We start from the raw sequence: 21520 nt of genomic DNA, 5'->3' as shown, positions 1-21520 counted from the left end.
GACACCCACTGACAAATGATAAGGCCATTCCGGCCCCCACCACAAGGGGCCAGCACACCTGAACGACTTTGTGTGACTCTCCCAGGATGAGAGGGGCAAGTAGCAGCTTGAGAGTGGGCAGAGGAGGGACCCAGTGGAGGCTGCCGCAAGAGGGGTCAAGGTCAACCCTGTTGGTAATACCAAGGCCTCAGAGACAATGCACCGAGGCAGACACAGGGTCCGCTCTGTGGGACTTCTGCCATAAGCACAAGGCCCCAGACTCAGCAAGTGGCTCCCAGGCAAACCCATGACCGAACAATGCTCTTCAGAGACCTCAGTGTTCACCTGGCACATGTGTCTGTCACAAGCACTGAATCAGGCTCATTTCTGCCCTGGGAGACCTGGGTCACGGTTATGTAGGATGATGACGTGCATGGAAACTGGGTGAATGAGGGCAGCTGGGGATTCTCAATACCATTTTTGCCACTTCTCTGAACATCTAAAATCTTTTTTTTATATTTACTCATTTTTTAAAGAGAGGGTAAGGGAGGGAGAAAGAGAGGGAGAAAAACCTCAATGCAAGAAACATCCATTGGTTGCCGCTGATACCTGCCCCTTACTGCATGGGTCCCAGACTGGGAGCCAAACCTGCAGCCTATGCATGACCCCTGACTGGGAACCGAACCAGCAACCTTTTGCTTTGCAGACGATGCCCAACTGAGCCACACCAGTCAGGGCTCTAAAATATTTTAAAATTTGTTTTGTTGTGAGAACATTCAAACATACAGAAAAAGGCATCAGAGCTTAACTTTCCAGAGAGCCCCGGGTGCGTGAGCCCTCACCACATTGGAACCTGGGTCTCAGGCCCTGGCAGGGCGGGACGGTGCGGGGCCATATCCAGCACAGCTGCCTTCAGGGGCATGCGGACTGCAGGATCCCCCAGGCTGGGATCTGTGAAGGGTGGGGGCCCACAGAGGCGTGGCCAATCTGTCCCCGGTGTTTCTGGACCCAGATAGGCTCAGGTGTGGAATCAAGGGAGAAACCTAATACACCAGGGGTTCCATGATCCCTCCGAGGAGATAACAGAAGAGCGAAGACTTCACACACAGCAAAGCCAAGGCTGGGGCCAAATAGGCTGGGGAATCAGGTCTGGACGCATCCCCTGTGGAGGCAGGGGACAGGATGCTGACACTGGGGGACTGCTCTGTGCCCCAGAGGGCAACTGAGAGAAGCTTTGTCCTTGCCGGTAACAGAAGTCACACAGCTCCTCTCCTTGCTCTTTTTGTTTTAGCTGCCAGGAAACTTGGGAATCGAGCTTAGTTACCAGGAAGTATATTAAGGCCTACGGGTTTATTTATATTCACTCGTCGACCCCAGCTAGCTCTAGAGTTTTCATTCCAATTCCTCCTGATTTAGACAACAGTGGGGAACATTTCTACATGGTATATCAGTTTCCTTTTGCTGCTGTAATAAATTACTGCAAACTTCCTGGCTTAAACAACACACGTTTATTACCTTATCGTTCTGGAAGTGAACAGTTCAACGTGGGTCTCACAGGGCTAAACCCAGGTGTGGGCAGGGCCAGTCCTGCAGGAGGCTCCAGGGGAGAATCATTTCTGGCCTTTTCCAGCTCCTAGAGACATCACATCCCTCCCTGGCTTGTGGCCCCTTCCTCTGTCTTCACAGTCAGCAGCACAGTCTCTTCCACCTCTGGCTCTGACCCCCCTACCTCTGTCTCTCTCTTATGGGGATGCTGTGATGACACTGGGCCCCCCCGGGGAAACCAGTGTTGTCTCCATCTGAGGGTACTGACTTAACCCTACCTGAAAAGCCCCTTTACCATGTGAAGTGATATTCACAGGACCAGGATGGGGACATCTTTGGGGTTGTGTTCTAACACATCCACTCAGTGAAATGCACTTTTTCTTTCTTTTGGGCTCCTCCAGCTCCTATATGTGGGGCTCTAAAGCAACCTGTATAAACAGGTTTTTTAGAGCCAGGTGCCAGAAGGGTCTGGGGAGCACTTGGCTTGGCCAGGGGGCAGACAAAGAGAAGCTTTCCAGCCCTAAGCCTCCTCCATGGGCCCAGACAGAGGCTTAGGTGCCTCAGAGGGGAGGGTCCTGGGCCCCCTGAGAATCCAGCTCAATCCCATCTCAGGATCCTTGACTTAATCTCATCTGCAAAGTCCCTCTGCCACACGAGGTGATGTGCACGAGTCCTGGGACCAGGATAAGGACATCTTTGGAATGTCCTTACTGAGCCAGCCACCACGGTGATGTGACAGCCTAAATCAGGAGCAGAGGGTGCCTGTGGTGGGCGTGAGGGGCCACACTTAGCAGAAAGGGTCTCGAATGCTAGGCTCAGCCTGGACTCCCTGGCTTGGTCCACAGGCTCAGGGGTCTTGAGGGAAGTGCAGGACGCTGACTGGCAGGGCCTCTCAGGACCCCTCACCCTGAGAGAACTTTGATTTCATGTTTGTCTGATCCCATACTCAGAACTGGGGTGGTATTTTGCTGGAAGGTTCTGCTGCTTTAAAGGGAGATCTGGGTCCAGGGTACCCTAGCAAGGCGGCTGGAGGGGGTGATGGGCTGTTATACGTTCAGCAGGCGCTCAATAAACATCTGTGGGATGGATACATGAGCTCCGAGTGCTAGGAAAGGCAGTGCGGCGCCCCAAGGGGTTCTCGGCTGAGAAACCACGTCGATTCTTGGCAGAGCAAGGGAGGTGGTGGGAGCCAAATGCATTAGAGAGAGAGATGAGCGAGTACGTCTGGGTGGGTTGCTGCAGGGGTCGGGAGGCTTCCAAGGGCCCTAGACTCCTCACACCCCATGTCTTAGTTTCTTCATTTACACATCAGGTGACGTCCAAGCTGGGGAAAGTGTCAAGAGGTAACAAGTCTGGATATTGAGTCTGGATATGGAGACGGGTCAAGAGGAATTTGATCAGAGCTCTGAGAAGGCCCCCTGTACTGCAGGGTAAGCCAACACCCAGAGATGCAGCAGATGAGGGAGGGTCTCGAGCCAACAGCCAGGGCGCCCTGAGAGGCTGACCCCTGCTGGACCTTCCTCTCTGGACACTGGCACCTTCCCAAGGCGGGGCAATGGCACCTGCCAAGCCACAAAGGCCCGGGTGTCCTCATGCATTGGAGCTGGATGCAGAAACCGTGAACGTGCCTGGAAAGGTTGGAGGGACATGTCCACAGGGCCTGTCATCTCTGTAACATCACTGCCCTTATCCTGGGAGACATGGGGGCCCAACTCTCTCCTGCATGACCCCTGAGGGGCAGATGAGCCCTCCGCTCCCATTTCCACAAGACCCAGCCTCATCTTTTCCTGAGTGGTCACAAGGGTCACCGAGGGCAGCTTAAACAACAGACACGTGCTCCCACAGCCCTGGAGGGCGAATGTCCCAGGAGGGTCCCTCTCGCCTCTCCAGCGTTTTTGGCTGTGGCCACATGGCCCGGTCTCTCCCTCCATGGTCATGTGCTCTGTTCTCTGTGTCTGTGTCCCCTCTTCTGTCTAAGGACTCGCCAGGTTTAGGGCTGTCCTCTCACTTCCATGTTTAGCTGATCACTCCTGCAAAGACCCTAGTTCCAAAGAAGGACCCATTGAAGGATCCAGGTGGATGTGGACTTGGGGGGGGACACTGGTCGCCTCAGTACATACCCCTCGGTCCAGCTCTCTGCCTGGTCCTGCTGAAGCCCTAAGTGCAGAGAACAGCGGGCTAAGGTGGGTGGGTGCAAGTCAGCTGAACGGCCTGTCTGGATCCAAGTGAGTCTAGTGGGTTTGAACTGGCTGGTTTGTGCCGCATCCCTCAACAGCCCATCCCCTCGTGGGCCTCACATGCTCCCACTTCTCAGCGGGGAGGAGACTGAGGCCAGGAGCCAAGTGCCTACTGTCTCCTCACTCCCTGATTGGCCTTGGCCCTGTCACACCTGGGTGGTTCCCAAACTGTATGCCAAGCCCCCTCCTCGCCCCTGCCACAGAGAACAGGCTCAGGCCAAGTATTTGAAGTTTTTGAGGGAAATGCAGCGCTGAGGCTCCGGTGGCCCCAGGTGATCACATTAGAACAAAGGCGCCAGTATTCGATCGCGAGTGGGCTTCTTCGCACAAATCATCTCCACGGAGCTCGGTTTTCCAGAGCTGCCACAAGGAGACAAGGGTACCACATAAGAACCCTGAAGACGAGGCTGGGAGTGCAGGGTCCACTTGATTCCCGCAGGGCTGGGTTGTCCCATGTCCCCTCAAGAGATTAAATCAAACATTATCTTCCTTTGGCTGGTGTGGGTCACATTTTCAAATGACCACAGGGTTTCGGACACAGACACTCACTGTGATGTTTGCACCTGATGGGCATTGCTCTGGCCGCAGCACGGGGACCACAGACCCCTGCCCCCAAGACACTAAGGCGAGCACAGAGCCTCTGCTGGGAGAGGGAGGAAGGCACCGAGTTTGGGGAAAGAGTATCAAGCGCTTCGAGAGGTTGCTCCATTACCTACACACAGGACATGAGCAAAGGGGTGACGGGGACAGCCCCCATCCTTCTTTACACGACTTCTGACCCAGATCTCCACTCTGGTGAAATAGCCTCTAACAGATCGGAACATTGGGGCCACACAGTTCAGGCTGGCGGGGCCGAGGGGCACGGTTATTCCCCAGAATCAGCCACATTTCCACATGGCCCCTGGCTCAACAGAGGTTGTTGGTGCCACCTGAGATGCAGCAGGGATCCTGTGGGCAGATGCTGCGTCACTGGGCTGCTCAGACTTGAGTCTCCTACCTGAGGAAAGTCGCTCTTTGGCAGGAAGCTGGGGGTGGTGGCCGAGGGGCCGTAGCTGGTGTCCGCACAGGATTGGCCCACAAGGAAGGAGGTGGAATTCACAAACTGGCTGGAGAGAGACAGGGAAGAAAGTGAGCTGTTGGGTTGGTGGGGGCACTGTCATCCCCGCCTTGATGGCAGACAGGAGTGGGGCCACCCGTCGAAAGGAAAAACTCTAGCCTCTCAGGAACTCAGGGAAAGGGCCCACGCACCCACACCTGAGGACACGCACCCCGGAAAAAGAGGGCGAAGCTACACATGCTTCCAGGCCCTGCACACAGGCCATTCCTTGGCCTGCTTCCAGGCATGCTCCCCTGCAAACTCCTATTTATTCTACAAAACCCAGCTTCTATTGCCCTCTGTAGGAAGATACCCTCCTGGTCCCTTTCGCTCTCCGTTTCTCACCCTACCACACCTGTTGTCATCCCCCACAGTGGAGCCCTCCCTGGTTCCTGTCCCCACTACCTTTACCCCTTTCCCTGGTGGGTTCTAAGATCATAGCTGGATGATCTCAACTGCCTCTCAGCAGACAAGGCCAAGTCCATGGTCTACCTGGCAGGAGGTTGAAGCCCTCCGGCTGCAAGTTCTAGTTTTGTTTAATCTGTGACTGCAGAACAGGAAGGCAGAGTAAAGCCTCTGAGGGCGGTGTGGCTGAACCTGGGCAATGGCACTTACTGGCTTTCCGTGGAGAAGGCTGGATACGGCGCAGGCGGGAAGGTGCTCCACCACGGGTAGTGCAGCACGGCGCTCTGCAACAGAGCGAGCGTGTCAGGAGGAGACCAGAGAAGATGGGAGAAAGGGGACCCCCCCCATCACTGGATAGGGTTCCAGTGGTCCAGAGCCAGGGGCTCTGAGGTTAGGGTACGAGCCTCACCCCTGGCTCCCAGCTGGGTCATCTGGGAATCACTTAACCTCTGTGTGCCTCAGTTTCCTCACATGCATGAGAGAAGCTACTGAGAAGGCTGCAGTGAAAATGAAGATATTGACCAACACATGTGCAGGACCAGGTGGGGATGGGTGGGAGTGGTCCCAGAATCCCGGAGGCCTAGGTAGCCAAGACCGCCAGCTACCTGGGGTTTTGACACTTAGACCTGGGGCCAGGAAACTGCATTTCATGAGGACCCATGTGCTGGTGGCCCAGGACCCTTCTTGGAGTCTCCCCACCCTCGTTCTACAAAGTGAAGGATAAGACTAGATGCAAAGCAAGACAGGGCGAGTCCCTGCAAAGCCAGGCCCCAAGGAGATGTGTGGCCCACCCAGGGAGGGGGTACTTCTCAGAGGGGAGAGGGCCAAAGTCAGGGCAAGGGGCTCCCTCCAACACCGTGAACCGGCCCCTGCCCTAGCAAGGGCCTCATGGCCCAGCCCTTCTTCAGCAGGTTGGGTGGTCATCCCTCCTGGATCTCCCATGGACCAAGGGGGCTACCAACGTTGGCCAGCTCTGTCTGGCTCAAGAGCACACCATGGGCAGGGGTTCTAAGGAACCTGCTTTGGGAGACACCGGTGGGTGGCTGGAAGAGTGAGCCTGAGGTCGGTGGGGGCATAAGGGACCTTGCACTGGGATTTGACAGGACCAGCGTGGAGGCGTGAGACCATGAACACTCCAGCTCCTCTGTATAGTTCGAGTGCCATGTCCTACCTTGACATGTAGGTCAATTCTGCAGGGCTCCCCTCCCCTAAAACAAGCCACAGCCTCATCAACAATGAAGCCCACATAGGACCCCATCAGGGAGGCTATTCCCTTGGGAGAGGCCTACTGGCTGCTGTCATGGTCCCCGCTTCTCCTGGCTGGCCCAGCTGGATGGCGAGTCTGAGGCAGGAGCCCAGGAGCCAGCAGACTCCCACCCCCTGGACCATGAAGGTCTCGGTCTTTGGTTAAGGCAGCTGGATGCAAGTCCCTAGGCTGCTATGTACTCCCTCTCTGAGACCCTAACCTAGAACAAGTCCAGAAGCAGCCCAGATGGCCAAAACCACCATGGCGCCCTTCTCCTGTGCCCCCTCTACGCCAAGGGGAGGAGTGAGCCATGAATTCTCAATGCTGCGCCCCATCCCTGACCCCTGAAGGGGCCTGCCAGGGCCCAGATGTCCAGTCCCATAGAATCAATGCAAAGAAGAAAGGGAGAGACATTATTGGGTGGCAGAGGCCCCAGGGAGGCCTGCCTGTTCTCAGCTTTTTTGCACAGGCTGCAAAATTTTAAAAAATGAAAATAAAGAATTGGGGGGAATAGAAGCATGGGGCCTCTTCTCAGCATGAAGGCCAGCGGTACAAATACTCTTACAAGGAATCCGCTGTGGAAGCCTCCGGTGGAAGCCATGCTGTGGCCCAGGGAGCAGAATGGGATCCCCCAGGTATCCCACTTCCCCCCATGGCCCTGGTCCAAGGTCACTTCCCCCGGTGGCCCCATTTGAGAAGAGAAATCCAGGTCCAAAGGGACATGAACTTCCCAAGGTCACGGGCACTTCTGGAACATTCTACTCCAGGCCATGCTCAGCCTCCTTAGATGAACTAGCACAACTGGTCTCAGGGCATGTAGATAGCACCTGGACCAGGCCAGTCCAGGGAGTGGGGGCCTACACTGTGGGCCCACAAGGGGCACAACTGTTGGCCTGAACGCTGCAGTATTTGGGGATGGGGAGGCTGAGGGGGTTGTTCACTCCCCCAAGCTCCTTCACCTACACCGAGATCAGACCTGGGGAGCCCTTGTGGAGCTCTTGGGCCAAGGGACCCCTAGGTCCTCAAGGATCTCAAGGCCTCAGCTGGGGAGGCAGGATGGTGGGGGTCACTCCTGGCTGTCCACCCAGCAACTTCGACCTCCTCCCCAGTACTCCGCTTTAGTAAGGCTGCCTATCAAGAATATCCCAGTCCTGCCCCACAGACGTGGCACCATAAAAAGTGAACTAATCAGAGCCTTCCTTGGGATTTTCCAGTGCAGCCAGAAGTAGTGGCTTCTAACCCTAATCCCTGGAATGTGATTGGTCCAGAGACAGGAAGCTGACTCCCGCCTGCCTGGGGATTCTCCCCCTGGAAACGGAGCTGGCCCTCTCCGGGGGAGGGCAGGCCCTGGGCTGTTAGTCCTAGCTGCCTTGCCCACCTGTAAGCTGACCAGGAAGATGACACTCCTGCTAGGGAAGCAGATAAAACACAGGATGTCTAGTGAAACTGGAATTCCTGCTAGGCAACAAGTAATTTTTAGTGTAAGTATTACATGGGACACACATAATAAAAAAAAAGATGCATTTATGTGAAACTTAAATTCCACTGAAAAACTGTTTTTATTTGCTAAATGTGGCTACTTTAGTGACACTGAAAATCCTGGGGCCAGCTCCACCTTCTCCGTGGTCCACTCTGGTTCCCCTTCCTGAGCTTGGTTCCGCCCAGCTAGAAGGCAGAAGGCACGTGTTGCCCCATTGACCCACACAAACTCACAGCCTGCACGGACTGCAGGGGCTGCAGGGCCTGATCTGCCGTGGCCTGAGGGGTGACCCCGACAATTTGTGGCCCAAGAGGAATAGGCTGAGAGAACAGGCCTGGGGAGGGGCAGCTCAGCCTTGGTCGGCTGGGCTCTGACTGCCCACAGGGGAACCTGATCCAAAGCCAGGACTTGACTGGCACCTTCCTCGCACCAGGGTCTCCACTGCTGCCCAATGTCCCAGTTTCTGAGGCCCTCAGGCCTTCACGAGCTGTTCAGGTAGAGCTCACATCCTGGCCCCCCACTGGCTTCCTGGGTCACCATAAAGGGGATGTGGCAAGAACACACATTTCTGTCCTTGGCTACTCACTCTGCGTGAGTTCTGACCCAGGAATTTTATTCCAGAAACAGCCAGGGGACGAATCCACAACAGGGGGAAAACACAGAGCCTTATTTATAGCAGCAGAAAATTGGAACTGCCCCAAAGGCCCAACATTACGGAAATAATTAAGCAAATTATGGGATGCTGAGAAGGAAGAATCCTGTGTGTTATAAGAACAGCAAGTTTGCGTTCTGAGCACGTGAAACAGGCGCACTGGAACCACTGGAACAATCACACTGCCACTCGTGGGACAGCACACAGGGACATGAAGGGGACCAGAGGGGGAATGGGAAGGTATCAGCTGTGATGACATGAGCAATGGCTCAGGGGTAGGTGGAGGCATCAGCTTCAACAGGAAGGAGAGAGGAGGCTGGACCAGTTCATGGCAGTGCCTGGACCCTGATAGAGGCCCTGTTGGACCTCGGCTGGACCTTAGCCAGACTTTGAGCTGCAGGTGGTTATCTCAACTCAGTGCTGACTTGTTGCTGACCCAAGGCCCGAGGCTGACTCTAAGTAAGTTCAGACTGTGTTCCCTGTCATGTTATGACCCCGTGTGGGCACAGCTGGGCATGGAGGGAATTCAGAGTCTGAGTCCTCCCAGTCCTTTTGATGCTCTGGTTATGGGCCTGGTGCCTCTTGGTAGTTCCTAGCACTGGAACCTGAGCTCTGCCTCACCTGGGCCCACTTCCCGGCTCCTCTTAACCCTGATCTTGATTCTCTCTCCCTCTGCCCACTTGGCCTTCCACTCATCTCTGCTGTTTCCCAAGCTGTTCTCTGGCACCCGGCACCCTACCTGCTCTTCTCCCGGCCCCCAGCAGCTCTAGTCTGCCCACTGAAAAATGCAGCTTTTCTTTCTACAGCAGAAGAGGAGCCCTGCTTCCACCCAGGACAGGAAGTGCCAGGCTGACTCACTGGAGAATTCTGGAGACTTCTCCTGGCACTTCTTGGGCCTCTGTTATACAAGGGCCCAGTCGTCACCTGTGGTGGTTTTGTTACTTATGGTACTCATTACAGTCGTCAAAACCAAGACACCCTTCGGGAGGTGATGGATAAACTGTGGTCCATTCAGACTATAGGGTGTTACTCAGTGCTAAAAAGGGTGAGCTATCCATCCTTGGCTGGTGTGGCTCAGTGGATTGAGCATCAGCCTGCAAACCAAAAGGTCCCTGGTTTGATTCCTGGTTGGGGCATATGCCTGGGTTGCAGGCTAGGTCCCCAGTTGGTGGCATGTAAGAGGAAACTGATCGATGTATCTTTTGCACATTGCTGTTTCTCTCTTTCTTTCTCCTTCCCTTCCCCTCTCTCCAAAAGTAAATTTAAAATCTTAAAAAAAAAAAAACAAACCTTAAAAAAATAAAAAATAATGAGCTATCCAGACACAAAAAGTCATGAAGGAATCTTAAATGCATATTACTGAATGAATGAATGAAGGAAGCCCATTTGAAAATCTGCATATTGTATGATCCCAACTCTAGGACATTATGAAAAGCCAAAACTGTGGAGACAGGGAAAGGATCTGCGGGGCCCAGGACAGGGGAGGGATACACAGGCAGAGTACAGGTTTCAGGACAGCGACTCTCTGATGATGCCGTGAAGCTGTAATGGTGGATACATGTCACTGTACGTTTGTGCAAACCCATAGTGTCTAACACTGAGAGAGAGGAGAACCCTGATGTCCACTGTGAACTTCAGTGAATAACAATGTATCAATATTGGCTCCCCTGTTGTAAAAATGTAGCTCACTCATTAACCACGGACATTGACACCACCAGGATGTAGGGGAGGGATATATGGGAATTTCCTGTGCCATTTTCCTATAAATCTTTAAGAAATAGTCTATTGGCCCTAGCCAGGTAGCTCAGTTGGTTAGAGCATTGTCCCCATAGACCAAGGGTGAGGCTTTGATCCCCAGTCAGGGCACATATAAGAAGCAACCAATGAATGCATAAACAAATAGAACAACAGATAGGTGTTTTACTTTCTCTCTCTCTCTCTCTCTAAAAAAATCAATCAATAAAAAAAATTTTACTGTGTATTTTAATATTAGAAAGAAAGAATTATATTAATTGACAAAGGAAAAAATATTGAAGAAAAATAAACCCTGACCATTGCAGGGGTCCCAGTCCCACAGGTGAAGGCAGCAGCCAGGCCCAGATGGCTCCCTGGGGGCCAGTCACGGCCTTTGCAAAAAAGCCTAGTGGCTCACAGCTGAAGACCTTGGTGGCACTAGGATTCCCCCACAAGGGCAGCGTCCCACCCCAAGGCTGACTCTGAGGGCTGGGCTCACCTGGACACTGGACCCGCACAGCGGGCTCTGCAGGGGCGGGGCACTGTACAGGACGCTGCCAGCTGGCGGGGCCTCATGCTGTGGGAACTCCCCGTCCATGGCGGGCCCCACTGCCAGCATCAGGCAACTCCTCGACCCGGGCCACGGGGGTGTCTATCTGGGCTTCTTGCTACGAGGTGGAGGCATCATGACCTGGGGAGAGACAAGACACGTCCTGAGGTCACCCTCTGACCCCAATGGGCAAAGGACAGGTAGGTTGGGCTTACAAAGAGGGAGTGGGGTCAGGGCTTCCCTGACAGGCTCTGCCTCAACCGCAGGACCCCATGGGCATGCACCACACCCCCCGCCCGCCCTGACTGCACCACCTCAATGCGAGGGATGTGAGCTGAGGCTCCCCAAATACCACAGTGCTACCAGGGGCCCCTCTGTGTTCCCAGCCTCTACCCAGCAGCTATTCTGGGGAGGGGGCCCCTCAGACACCAGGATAGGACTTCTACTTGGCCTCTATGCTTCAGGTCCACAGGGCCCACTGCCCTGAGCCCTGTCCTGGGAACAATGGGTCTGTTTGGAGCTCCAGGATGAGGGCAACCTCTTTGGCATGGCTGGCTGACCCCAACTCCCTGTGGGTTACAGCAGCATCTCGGGTGACCCGGCCCACCAATTAACAAATACATAGGTTTTAAAGGCTGCTCCTGATACGCACAAAGAGAGCCTTGAGCTCTGGGACCCATGGTGTGAGGGGTGACCCTTGGGCACCTGGCTCTGTGACCAGTGCGTCTGGCTGGCAGGCAGAGTCCAATCAGCCGGCCCCTCTGAGTTGCAGGTGCCCACCCAGGAGAGGTCTGCCAGAGAGTCAGGGCCTAGTGGAGCCAGGAAAACTTCCCAGACCTGGTTTGGAATAAGGACACACAGCATTCCCACTGAGAATGTCCTTGTTCTCCAGGGCAGGAACACCCAGCCAGGAAAAGCCACCAGGGTGACTCCAGCCCCCCATGACTTTCATCTGCTGTGCGGCCTGTGACTGAGCACCCCCTCCCTGGGCCCCAACCCCCACTATAAGCAGGGACCCCAGGCAGACTAGCATGCTCCTCAGGAAGGGGACCACCCAAGGACGTTAATCTCCCAGGGAGGCAGGAAGGGGAGGCAGCCGCCACTCCCGGCCAAGCCCTGAGTGAAGAAATCCTCAGGACTTCCAGTAATCACAGTCGCAAGAGCCGCTTGTGCAATCCTGCAGGGGGGAGGGGGGGCTTCTCTCTGCGCCCTGCTGGCCATGCACCCCTCATCCTACAGCCTGCTCCAGCCTCCACCCATCTGCTCAGGCTATCAGGCTCCTGCCTGCTGGTAGGACAACCCTTCCCACGCCCCCCAAAGGCCTCAATCCTTGGAGGTGCCAGTCACTTCCTGGATGCACCCTTCAGGTCCCACAGGCCAGACCTAGTGGAACACAGGCTTAAATGGTGCACGTGGGAGGCCCTGGGGTTGCCCAGGATGAACACATAGCTACTCTGGGAATGTGGTCTTGGTCAGTCTTTATAAAAATGTCGGGGTCAGGCAGACAGGTCAAAGATTTGAACGGTTAGATAATGGGACAGCTCAGGGCACCTTAGCCCCCAGAGCCTTTGTTCACATATCTGGAAGATGAGTTGGTCAGGGCTTTGTAGACAAGGCTTGTAAGGCCCTTAGAACCAGGGGCCTCTGCAACCCAGTGGCCATTCAAGTGACTGCTGCTTTCACCGAAGCCCCAGGAAGCACCTCGAATTGAGGGAGATACGCTTCGAGGAAGGTCTGTTCCCAGCACCTGGGACAGCAAGCAGGTGGAACCAACTCTACTCAGCAGAGAAGGTTCACAGAGCTGACTGCAAGCGCTAGTCGGCCCGCTCTCGCCCCTTCTCTGCAGCAAACACTCAGGACAGGACATGATCCTTGTCCAAGCCCCTCGCCCCAAGGCTCCCCTTCGAGGCAGTCACGTCCCCAGACAAAGCAGACCCCATCCCACACAGGGTGCTTCTGGGCTCTGCAGCCACAGGGCCTGGCTGCTTCCTTGGAAAGCACCATCCAGAGCTTGTGGGTGTTTCCCAAGGACCCCTCGAGGCCCCTGTCCCAGAAAGCAAGGTCGACTGTGTCCACAAACACATCAAGGAACCTGTTCTGAGTGGCATCCCCAGAAGGCTCAGACACTGTGTCCTCACCCGAGGTGCAGCCATCACATTCCTCCAGAGAAAGAGGTTTGTCTCCTACAGGGAGGGCTCCAAGCCCGCTGGGAGGCAAGGCCCAGAGGGCTGAGACCCTGGGGAGCATGTGCTTCCTCTCCTTTCATAGACATGGAGGGGAGGCTGTGCCTTGGAAGCCAAGGTTCGGGCCCATGGAACATGAGGCAGGCGGGGATGTAAAGTGGTATGGCCACAGATCCAGCAATTCTGCACCTAGGTGTCTACCCAAAAGAAAGGAAGACACATGTCCCCACAAAACTTGTACACAGATGTCCACAGTAGCACAACCCACAACAGCCAAAAAGTGGAAACAACCAAAGTGTCTATCAGCTAATGAATGAACAAATACAACATGACCCATCCACACACTAGAACAGTGATTTACAGTTGTTGTACCATATGAACTTTTTTTTTTCCCAATCGTCACCCAAGGATATAAAGAAACATCAATTGGTTACCTCCTGTACATGCCCTGATTGGGATCAAACCCATAACTAGATATGTACCCTGACTGTGGATCGAACCCACAACCTTTTTGTGTACGAGACAACACCCCACCAGGGCACCATGAGAATTTTTAAAACACGTAATACCTGACTATTTAGTCAGGAGCACTGACCTCTTTTCTCTTAGATTATCAACTGAAAGGTGACAACAGCCAACACAATAGCCGTCCAGTGTGAATGAATCAAAATTATACCTATTTTGTCAGATTGGCAACAAATATATTTTGGTGTGCTGCAGAATTTTAGTAATTAGTTTATGTGTGCTGATGAGAGGGAAAAGGCTGACAGTCGCTGCACCAGAATCTCACTCAGCCATCAACAGGAGTGAAGCACTGACACTCGCTACAACAGATGAACCTCGAACACAGGACGCTTAGTGAGAGAGGCCAGACACAAAAGGCCAGAGTGTGTGATTCCATTTTCGTGAAATGTCCAGAACCGAGAAACCCACAGAAACAGGAAGTGGGTTAGTGGGTGCCAGGGTGTAGCAGAGACGGCTAGGAAAAAGGGAGGGACACTGTGCCACTGCCATCCTCACGCCCCCAGAGGCCACCTCTGTGGTGCCCCCTTCCGCCGACACCTGGGTCCAGCATCGCCTCTCACTGCCCCCGTGCCTCCACAGCCTCAGGCTTCCTGCTCTCCCGTCCCCCTAAACACAGCCTATACCATCACCCCCTCACTTTACGGCCTCTGCTGACCACCCTTCTGCCCTAAGCTCTGGACCCTGCTCCCAGCCGCCTGAGCTCCAGTGTGCAAGTCCCTCAGCCCAGAAGGGATCCACCCCGGGGGGCACAGCGCGGAGTCTCAGGGCATGCAGGTCAGAGCTGGGTGTACAGAGGGCCTGGTGAGTATTTTTAGACTCTCATGACAGGGGAAGCGTGGGTGCTCTCGGCAGGTAGGGGCCTGCAGTCACCACCATGGTTTATTTTCACACGATTTCCTTTTAAGATCAGGTTTTCAAATGAGTCATCAGAAAAGACAAAGATCAAGGAATCAGTGGCCCAGAGAGGGCCATTGTAAATGGAAGGTTTGGGAGAGCCTGATCCCCAGGACAGGCCACAGGTCTCACGCCACACTGAGCTCTGTTGGCTGAGCCCCCAGACACACTCTGAGCTGGCCGCCTGGACCCTACTGGCCACTCATTACCTCTTCCGTGTACCCCTGGAGCGGCACCTGTGAGTGGCAGCCTTCCAGCCATCTCTCCCTCGGATTCCAGGTGATGGCCCTGGGACCCAGACGGGGCGAGGACTGGGATTCCATGGGGCTCAACTATTAGGGCAGGGGGCCCAGGTGGTTCCTGAGGCCTGGCTGGGCCCAACTTGGCTGACCAGGACTATCTGGGGGAAGGGACACCTGTGAAGTCCACAGAGCCAGGTGTAAGGAACCCCCTCCTCACCTTACAGGTCAGGGCCAGTCTGGGATCAGCTTCAGTGAGGGACCCAAGAAGGAAAAGGAGCAGGGGCATCCCAGAGAGGCTGCTCTACTCCCAGATGAAGGTACTGGGCCAAGATGGGTCATACAGGAGTCGGGGGCAGAGATGGACAGCTGCAGGTCGGGGCGCTGAGCCAACAGAACTCAGCATCAGGTGAGACACAGCAGCCTGTCTTGGGGGCACCAGCTCTGCACTAAGGTCCTTCCTGGGCTTGTGGACACAGTTCAGCTCTTCCAGGACTGCCCAGGGGGGACTTGCCCTGGACAGCCACCTCTGTGGGTGAGCTAGAACCAAGGACAAAAGGGAGCTGTGGAGGTGCCTGAGGGACAGGACAGCTCGGCTCTTCGCTTCCCAAAAGCCTCAGGAGTCCATTCCTCATCTACTGACCACTGAAATTTCACTGGATGGCTGTGTTTTTATTTGCTAAATCTGAGGCCAGGGGGTACTTGGGTGGGATGCAGGGGGACAGGCAGCAAAGCGGGGAGGAACACAGGGCCAGGGTGAGATCCCAGGGCCCAAAGGTCAAGAGGAGGATGGACACCAGCTGGGGGCAATGGGGGATTTGGTCAAGGCCCATGGTTCCAGGGGAAGTGGGGGGACAGAGCGGGTGCACTGGGGCAACTGGTGTTCCCCAAACTCACACCCACTAGGAACCTGTTAATGGGTCCTCATTTGGAAATCAGGTGTTTGTAGATGAAATTAGTTAGGATGGGGTCATGCTGGATCAGAGTGGGCCTAATATAAACTGGTTTCTTACCCCCTCCCCAGATTTGGACACAGACATGTGGGAGAAAAGCCATGTGTAGACAGAGGCAGAGACGGGGGTGATGTGCCACAAGCAAGAGACGCCTGGAGGCCCCAGAAGCTGGAAGCGGCCAGAAAGACCTTCTGCGGCCTTCAGCACAAGCACGGCCCTGCAACACTTTGATCTGGGACTCTGGTTTCCAGAGCTGGGAGGGCACACATCTCTGTGCTTTCCTTCTTTTTTCCTTTTTTAATTTTTTAAATACACTGGCTATTTACTCCATTTACTTTACAAAGTACAATCTCTGCTTTCAGCAGCCCAGTGTGTGGTCAGTATAGTCATCCCAGGACACTTGGGCAGGAGCTGGAGGCAAACCCCAGCTGGAGCCACCCTGACCCTCGGCCTGAATCCCTGTGGTGCCTGGTGACCCGGAGCTCTACTGACTGGGGTCAGGCCAGCAGCAAGCGTGTGACCTCAAATTTCTACAAAGCCCCCAAGAGGCATCTGGAACTTGGCAGCTCTGGGATACGAAAGATGGCACAGGCCCCTGCATACACTGAGCAGGGTGGGACTGGGGACAAGGAGGACGAGATAGGCCACTTGGAAGGCCCATCTGAGAGTGTAGGCAGCCAGGGGTTGAACTTCCAGTTTTGCACCTAATCAGGTAAAGGGTGGGCTACAGGACCCCAGGGTCCCCCCCGCTTGGACCAAGCTCACACTTTTCACCCACAGAGGGTGTATGAACTCACGCAGCCGTCGTTTGCAAAACCTCCCAAATTGCTGGACACAAAGCCTCAGCCCCTGCGCTCCAGGCTGAGGCACCAGATGGCCATCTGGTGGGACAGGGACACCACAGTTCCTCTGCAGGGACGAACAGGGGGGTTGCTCAAATACGCTGGCTGTGGCACTAATCAAGACCTGTCTGGCCAGGGGCACCAGTAAGCAGTGAATGGAAGAAGCCTTGGTTGGGAAGTGACCGCACAGCTTATCACCCCAGCCTCACACCCTAGAGTGAAAGCAGCAGAGCTGGACCACCTGGGGCCAAAGGGGTGCACACACGGTGACCCCACATGTCATCCCAAGAACAATTCTATTGGTGTAGGAGCCTGGCACAGGAGGGAGGTACATGTCTGAGGGAGGTACAGGCCTGAGGAAGGACCCAGCAGGTAAAGTGTACAACAGGTGTTGATGCTCTCCGCCACACACACGCCTCGGACAACAGCCAGGAGGGAAAGGAAGCCCATTAGGAGAAACTGCACCTGGGGAAGCAGAACCAAGCCCATATTCAGGGAGTGCTACTTGGTGAAACGAACGCAGAAAAGGAGGCCCCTGGGATAGGTTCCAGGTGCACCAATTAGGGGTTACCTTGGCTGGCTGTCTCTGGACAATGCATCTGCTGACTGCAAGCTCACAGACCAGTCCACTTGTCCAGGACAGACCAGGGGGCCACCGTGACGCCTCCAAGTTGGACATGGCAGAATGATGATGCATTGACAGATGTTTGGGCGAGGTGGGTTCTTTAGAGCAACTTAGACCGCAGGGCAGCCTCTGAGTTTACAAGGACAGGGCAGAGTTGTGCAGCCTTCAGGAGGCCAAGCATCTTCAGTGCAGGCGTCCACTTCTGGGAAGTGCCTGTTCAGTTCTTGTGTTTACTTGAGGTCTTTAAAAAGCGTTAGACACACTGAGCTTGTGGTCTCCTCTGACCCTCAGGTCTTCTTCCCCTAAGTGAAAATGAAGCCAGGTCCTCCTGGCCCTGACTTCCTGGTCTTTTTACACCAATTTCCACAGTCCATGTGGGGTTCATGTGGAGGGTGGACTGTCGCTCCTGGCATAGCATGCCAGTCTCTCTACCCAACTCCTCAGAAAGCCCCGAGCAGGATAGTGGCTGGTGCTGCCCACAGCCAGGTCACACTAGTCCTAGATGAGCAGCGTGAGCACTCAGCACCATCCTTGGGCTCCTTCTATCCAGCCTGGTGCCAAGAACATCATAAGGGGCCTTTGCCCCAGCCTGAAGGGCAAAGCAGGAGGAGGAGGCCCATTCTGGTTTTGGGAGAAAGGCAGAGGCCTCTGAATCACAGTAGCAGGAATCCCAAGACCTACCAACAGAACCTGGACCCATTTCTCCTACTGTGACGAGTGATCACAAACTTGGCAGCTTGAAATAATAGCACAGTGGGCCCTCTCGTAGTTCTGTGGGCTGAAAATCCAAGCCAGCCTGCCACCTCGGCCCCAGGACTCCCAGGCCAAGCTCTGTGCTGCATCCTCTGGGGAGATGCTGCTTCAGCACGGTTGGGCCTTGGCTTCTAGAGGCTGCCTGCCCGGGTCCCCAACACATTCTGCCCATCTTCACAGCCAGCAGAAGCACATGTGCCTCCTCAAATGTCAAGTCTCTCACTTCCCTTCAGCCCCCAGTGAAGAGAGCTCTTTGCTTAGGAGGACCCTGTGATGACACTGGGCCTCCCAGGAATCCACAATCAGCCCCATCTCAGAATCCTCAACTTAATCCCATCTGCCAAACTCCTCTCCGTCTGCAAAACCCCTCTGCCATGGGAGGTGATATGTCCACAGGTCCCAGGACTAGGACAGGGATCGCACTGGGCTGTTAGTGAGATAGGACATAGCCCGCAAGCGCACCAGCAGGCAGCAAGGCCCCCCAGCTCCGCTCAGCGACAGGCTCTGGGGAGGCGGGCCCCACTCTCCCTCGGTGCCTGGAGCAGCAAAGCCCACATGGCCCCCTCTCCCAAAAGCCTCCTCAGGGCCCTTGAAGGGGCTGGGCAGCGGGGGGGCCGGCAGGCGCAGGAATGTGGTCGAGGCTTCAAGAGAAGTGGCAGGTCTGGATTTGGAGGTGGCAGTCCCTGATTTCTCAAAGCTGGCAGTCCAGCCATCGTGCCTAACCCTCCCTGTGGGGCGCCTTCCTCCAGGTGCTGCGGACAGAGCTGCTAAGCCCCTTTACTACCATCTAGCACCCCCGAGGGCTATATCTGACAGCCCCCCACATCCACCTGGGATCTCATTCACCCCGAGCCCCCCAAAACAGTGGGCCAAATGCCACTGGCCAGGCCAGCTCACTTCTTCACTGATGACACAAGGAAAGGTTCCCACACTGTTTGTCACTAGCGCCAAGCTCAGACCCATCTTGGGCTGGGTGGGGACGGCAAGTGGCCCTACACCCCCACTTCACAGCCTACAGGGTGGAATTATACCCCCAAACCACCAAACTATCCTGGACCCTAGAGCAGCCCTGCTGAGCTCTGGTCATACAGACCTGGCCACTAGAAGAGCTAAGGGCATGAGGCGGCATGAATGTAACTTTCCCACCCAACACCTGTGCTGTACCAGTTCTTGGGGGTGAGCCTTTCCTTGGTTTACCTCACGTGCAGAAAAAGAAGCCTTCTCACTATGGCCAGACTCAAGAAGGCTGCAGATTGGGAGGGACAGCGGACACACCCAGCGCCTATGGGGCCATCTCTGCAGGTGAGTCAAGGCCATAAAAGTGTACTGCCCTACTATGACCAGTGTGGCTCAGTTGTTTGGGCGTTGTTCCACAACATGAAAGGGCACCGGTTCGATTCCCAGTCAAGGCACATGCCTAGGTAGTAGGTTCCATCCCAGTTGGGGTGTGTGCACGAGGTAACCGATTGATGTTTCTCTCTTGCATCCGTGTTTCTCTCTCTCTCTTTCTTCCTCCCCTCCCCTCTCTCTAAAAGTGAGTACATAAAATCTTTATAGCACAAGTTTACTGCCTGCTGGGACCCTAGCCGGACACCCCCTCCTTCCTGCCATCCCAGCTTCCTGTGTCATCAGCCTTTCACCCTTGGGGTGGACTCCCAGGAAATGGGTGACAGCCTTCTGGGTGTGGAGGCATTGCTTGTGAGACCTTGGAGCAAAAGGACCGAGACCTCTTTCAGTTTCACTTGTGATTTATCCTAAGGGGATGGAGGCCAATCTGACAGGAAACCAGAGGCCCGCTCTACATGCTGACCGGGAAGAGTGCAACATGGCTGGAGGCTGGCGCCGAGCATGTTTTGGAAGCAGAGAGAACCCTGAGCCTAGCTAGAGCAAGCCTGCCGAGGTTCCCCACTGCAGGTGACAGACAGGCTCAGGAGAGGCGTCAGAAACATCAGAGGCCCTGAGCGGGTCTTCCTTAACTGCCCCATTGATCTCCCTGGGCTGTGTCCCTGCCATCCACACCGTGGCCACTTTCTGCCCTGTGGGCCGCACAGGGGGAGGGAACCCCCCCAGGCTGACCCAGGAAGAGTTACATGTAAATGGGTGAATTTGGGGGGGCACTCCACATCAACTCTCTGGGGTCACTCTCCTCCCTGCTATCACCTGGCCTCACTGCAAGAGTTCCAGCTAATCAGGGGAACCTACAGGAGGGCCAGGGAAGTGCCAGCCCCCAGCCTACCACCTCCACTGAGTTGACTTCAGGGAGGAACTGCTCTCTGGGCCTCCCTCCCCCAAGCCCCTACCCCGTCACATCCCACCCAAGGAGTCTCTGCACCAGGAGTCCAGATCCCCCAGGACCACCTCTTAAAGGGTGCGCTGGTTTGGGGCTGAGCAGGGGCTTAGTGAGGGGTGCCCGGAAGCCTCATTCACCTTCCATTAAACAGAAGATGGCACCTCCTCTGCCCTCCCCATGGGGCCAGGGAAAAACACCTGACAAACCACCCAGCGCCTGTGTGTGAGCTGGCAGCAGGGAGCCACACTCAAGCCACTCCCAGAGGCCACCCACCCCCAGGCCACAGCATGTGGGCATTGGAGAGGCAAGGACAGGCCCTGCTTTCTTTTCCTTTTTTTAACACTTTGTTTTATGAAGACACAATTCACATGCCACACACTTCACCCATTACAGTGCACACCTCAGGGGTTTCTAGTGCATTCACAGAGTCGTGCAACCAGCATCGTTATCTATTTCCAGAACATCCCATCAAGAAGCCCGTCCCCATCCACAGTCACCCCCATCCCTTTCCCAGTCCCTGACAACTATGAACCCACTTCCTATCTGTGGATTTGCCTGTTCTGGGCATTTAACACAAATGAGATAGCGCACTGAGTGGCCTTTTGTGTTGGGCTTCTCACTGAGCACCATTCTGAAGATTCCTCCATGTTTTACAACATAAACAACAGGCCTTGTCTCTGCCACCCTAGGGGGCATGGCAAGCCCAGGACAGCCAGCGATGAAGCCCCAGCATCAGAAACCACAGTTCAGGCCCTCATCTGAGTCGCCGGCCTGCCGACAGGGCGGCCAACCCTCCCAGTGAGAGAGGCAGGCCTTAGGGCAGCCGTCACAGGCAGTATGATAAGGGAAGTCTGCTTTCCCTCTCAATCCCGCTCAGGCTGCTCCTGTGGGGCGGACCTGCCCATGGCAGGAGGAGGGAGAGGGTAATTCCAAAGGACAGGGACTGGGAGTTCCACTCAGGAGAGAGGAGACTCATGCTTGCCAGGTGCCCAAGACACCAGGACTTGGGGCTGTGCCTGGGCGTGGACAGAACAGGAAATTGGGGCTGAGCAATAACCAGTCCAGGCCTGGACCAGGTCTGGGTGACCACACTCTCTGACTACACCCAGCAGCCTGCCATGTCCAGCCTCCCTGCAGCCTGACCACAACACCCTGTGGCTGGGAAAAAGTGGTTGGAGACGCCCCAAGCCTGTCCACAATGAACTACACATGTGCGTGTGACATGCACACACGTGTGCACACTCATGCATGACACAGTCACGTGCACTCTCAAATGTATACCCACATGCAAC

At 55.2% G+C, this 21520-nt stretch overlaps 1 protein-coding gene across 1 annotated transcript in view; it reads right to left on the bottom strand.

Moving 5' to 3' along the window:
• SBNO2 (strawberry notch homolog 2) overlaps positions 1-21520 on the bottom strand; it is a 49341-nt gene that overhangs the window by 25071 nt on the left and 2750 nt on the right. The window contains exons 2-4 of the mRNA XM_054585312.1: positions 10874-11065; positions 5473-5546; positions 4759-4867 (exon numbers count right to left, since the gene is read on the bottom strand). Of these exons, the coding sequence (XP_054441287.1) occupies positions 4759-4867; positions 5473-5546; positions 10874-10993 (303 nt within the window). The 5' untranslated portion in view covers positions 10994-11065. The remainder of the gene's footprint in view (positions 1-4758; positions 4868-5472; positions 5547-10873; positions 11066-21520) is intronic.

The sequence above is a fragment of the Pteronotus mesoamericanus genome, unplaced genomic scaffold, assembly GCF_021234165.1.
Source record: "Pteronotus mesoamericanus isolate MK-2021 breed Mesoamerican mustached bat unplaced genomic scaffold, CSHL_Meso_final contig_835, whole genome shotgun sequence".
Taxonomy (NCBI): domain Eukaryota; kingdom Metazoa; phylum Chordata; class Mammalia; order Chiroptera; family Mormoopidae; genus Pteronotus; species Pteronotus mesoamericanus.
Note: the sequence above shows the minus strand (reverse complement) of the source record. Positions and strands in the feature narration are given on the sequence as shown.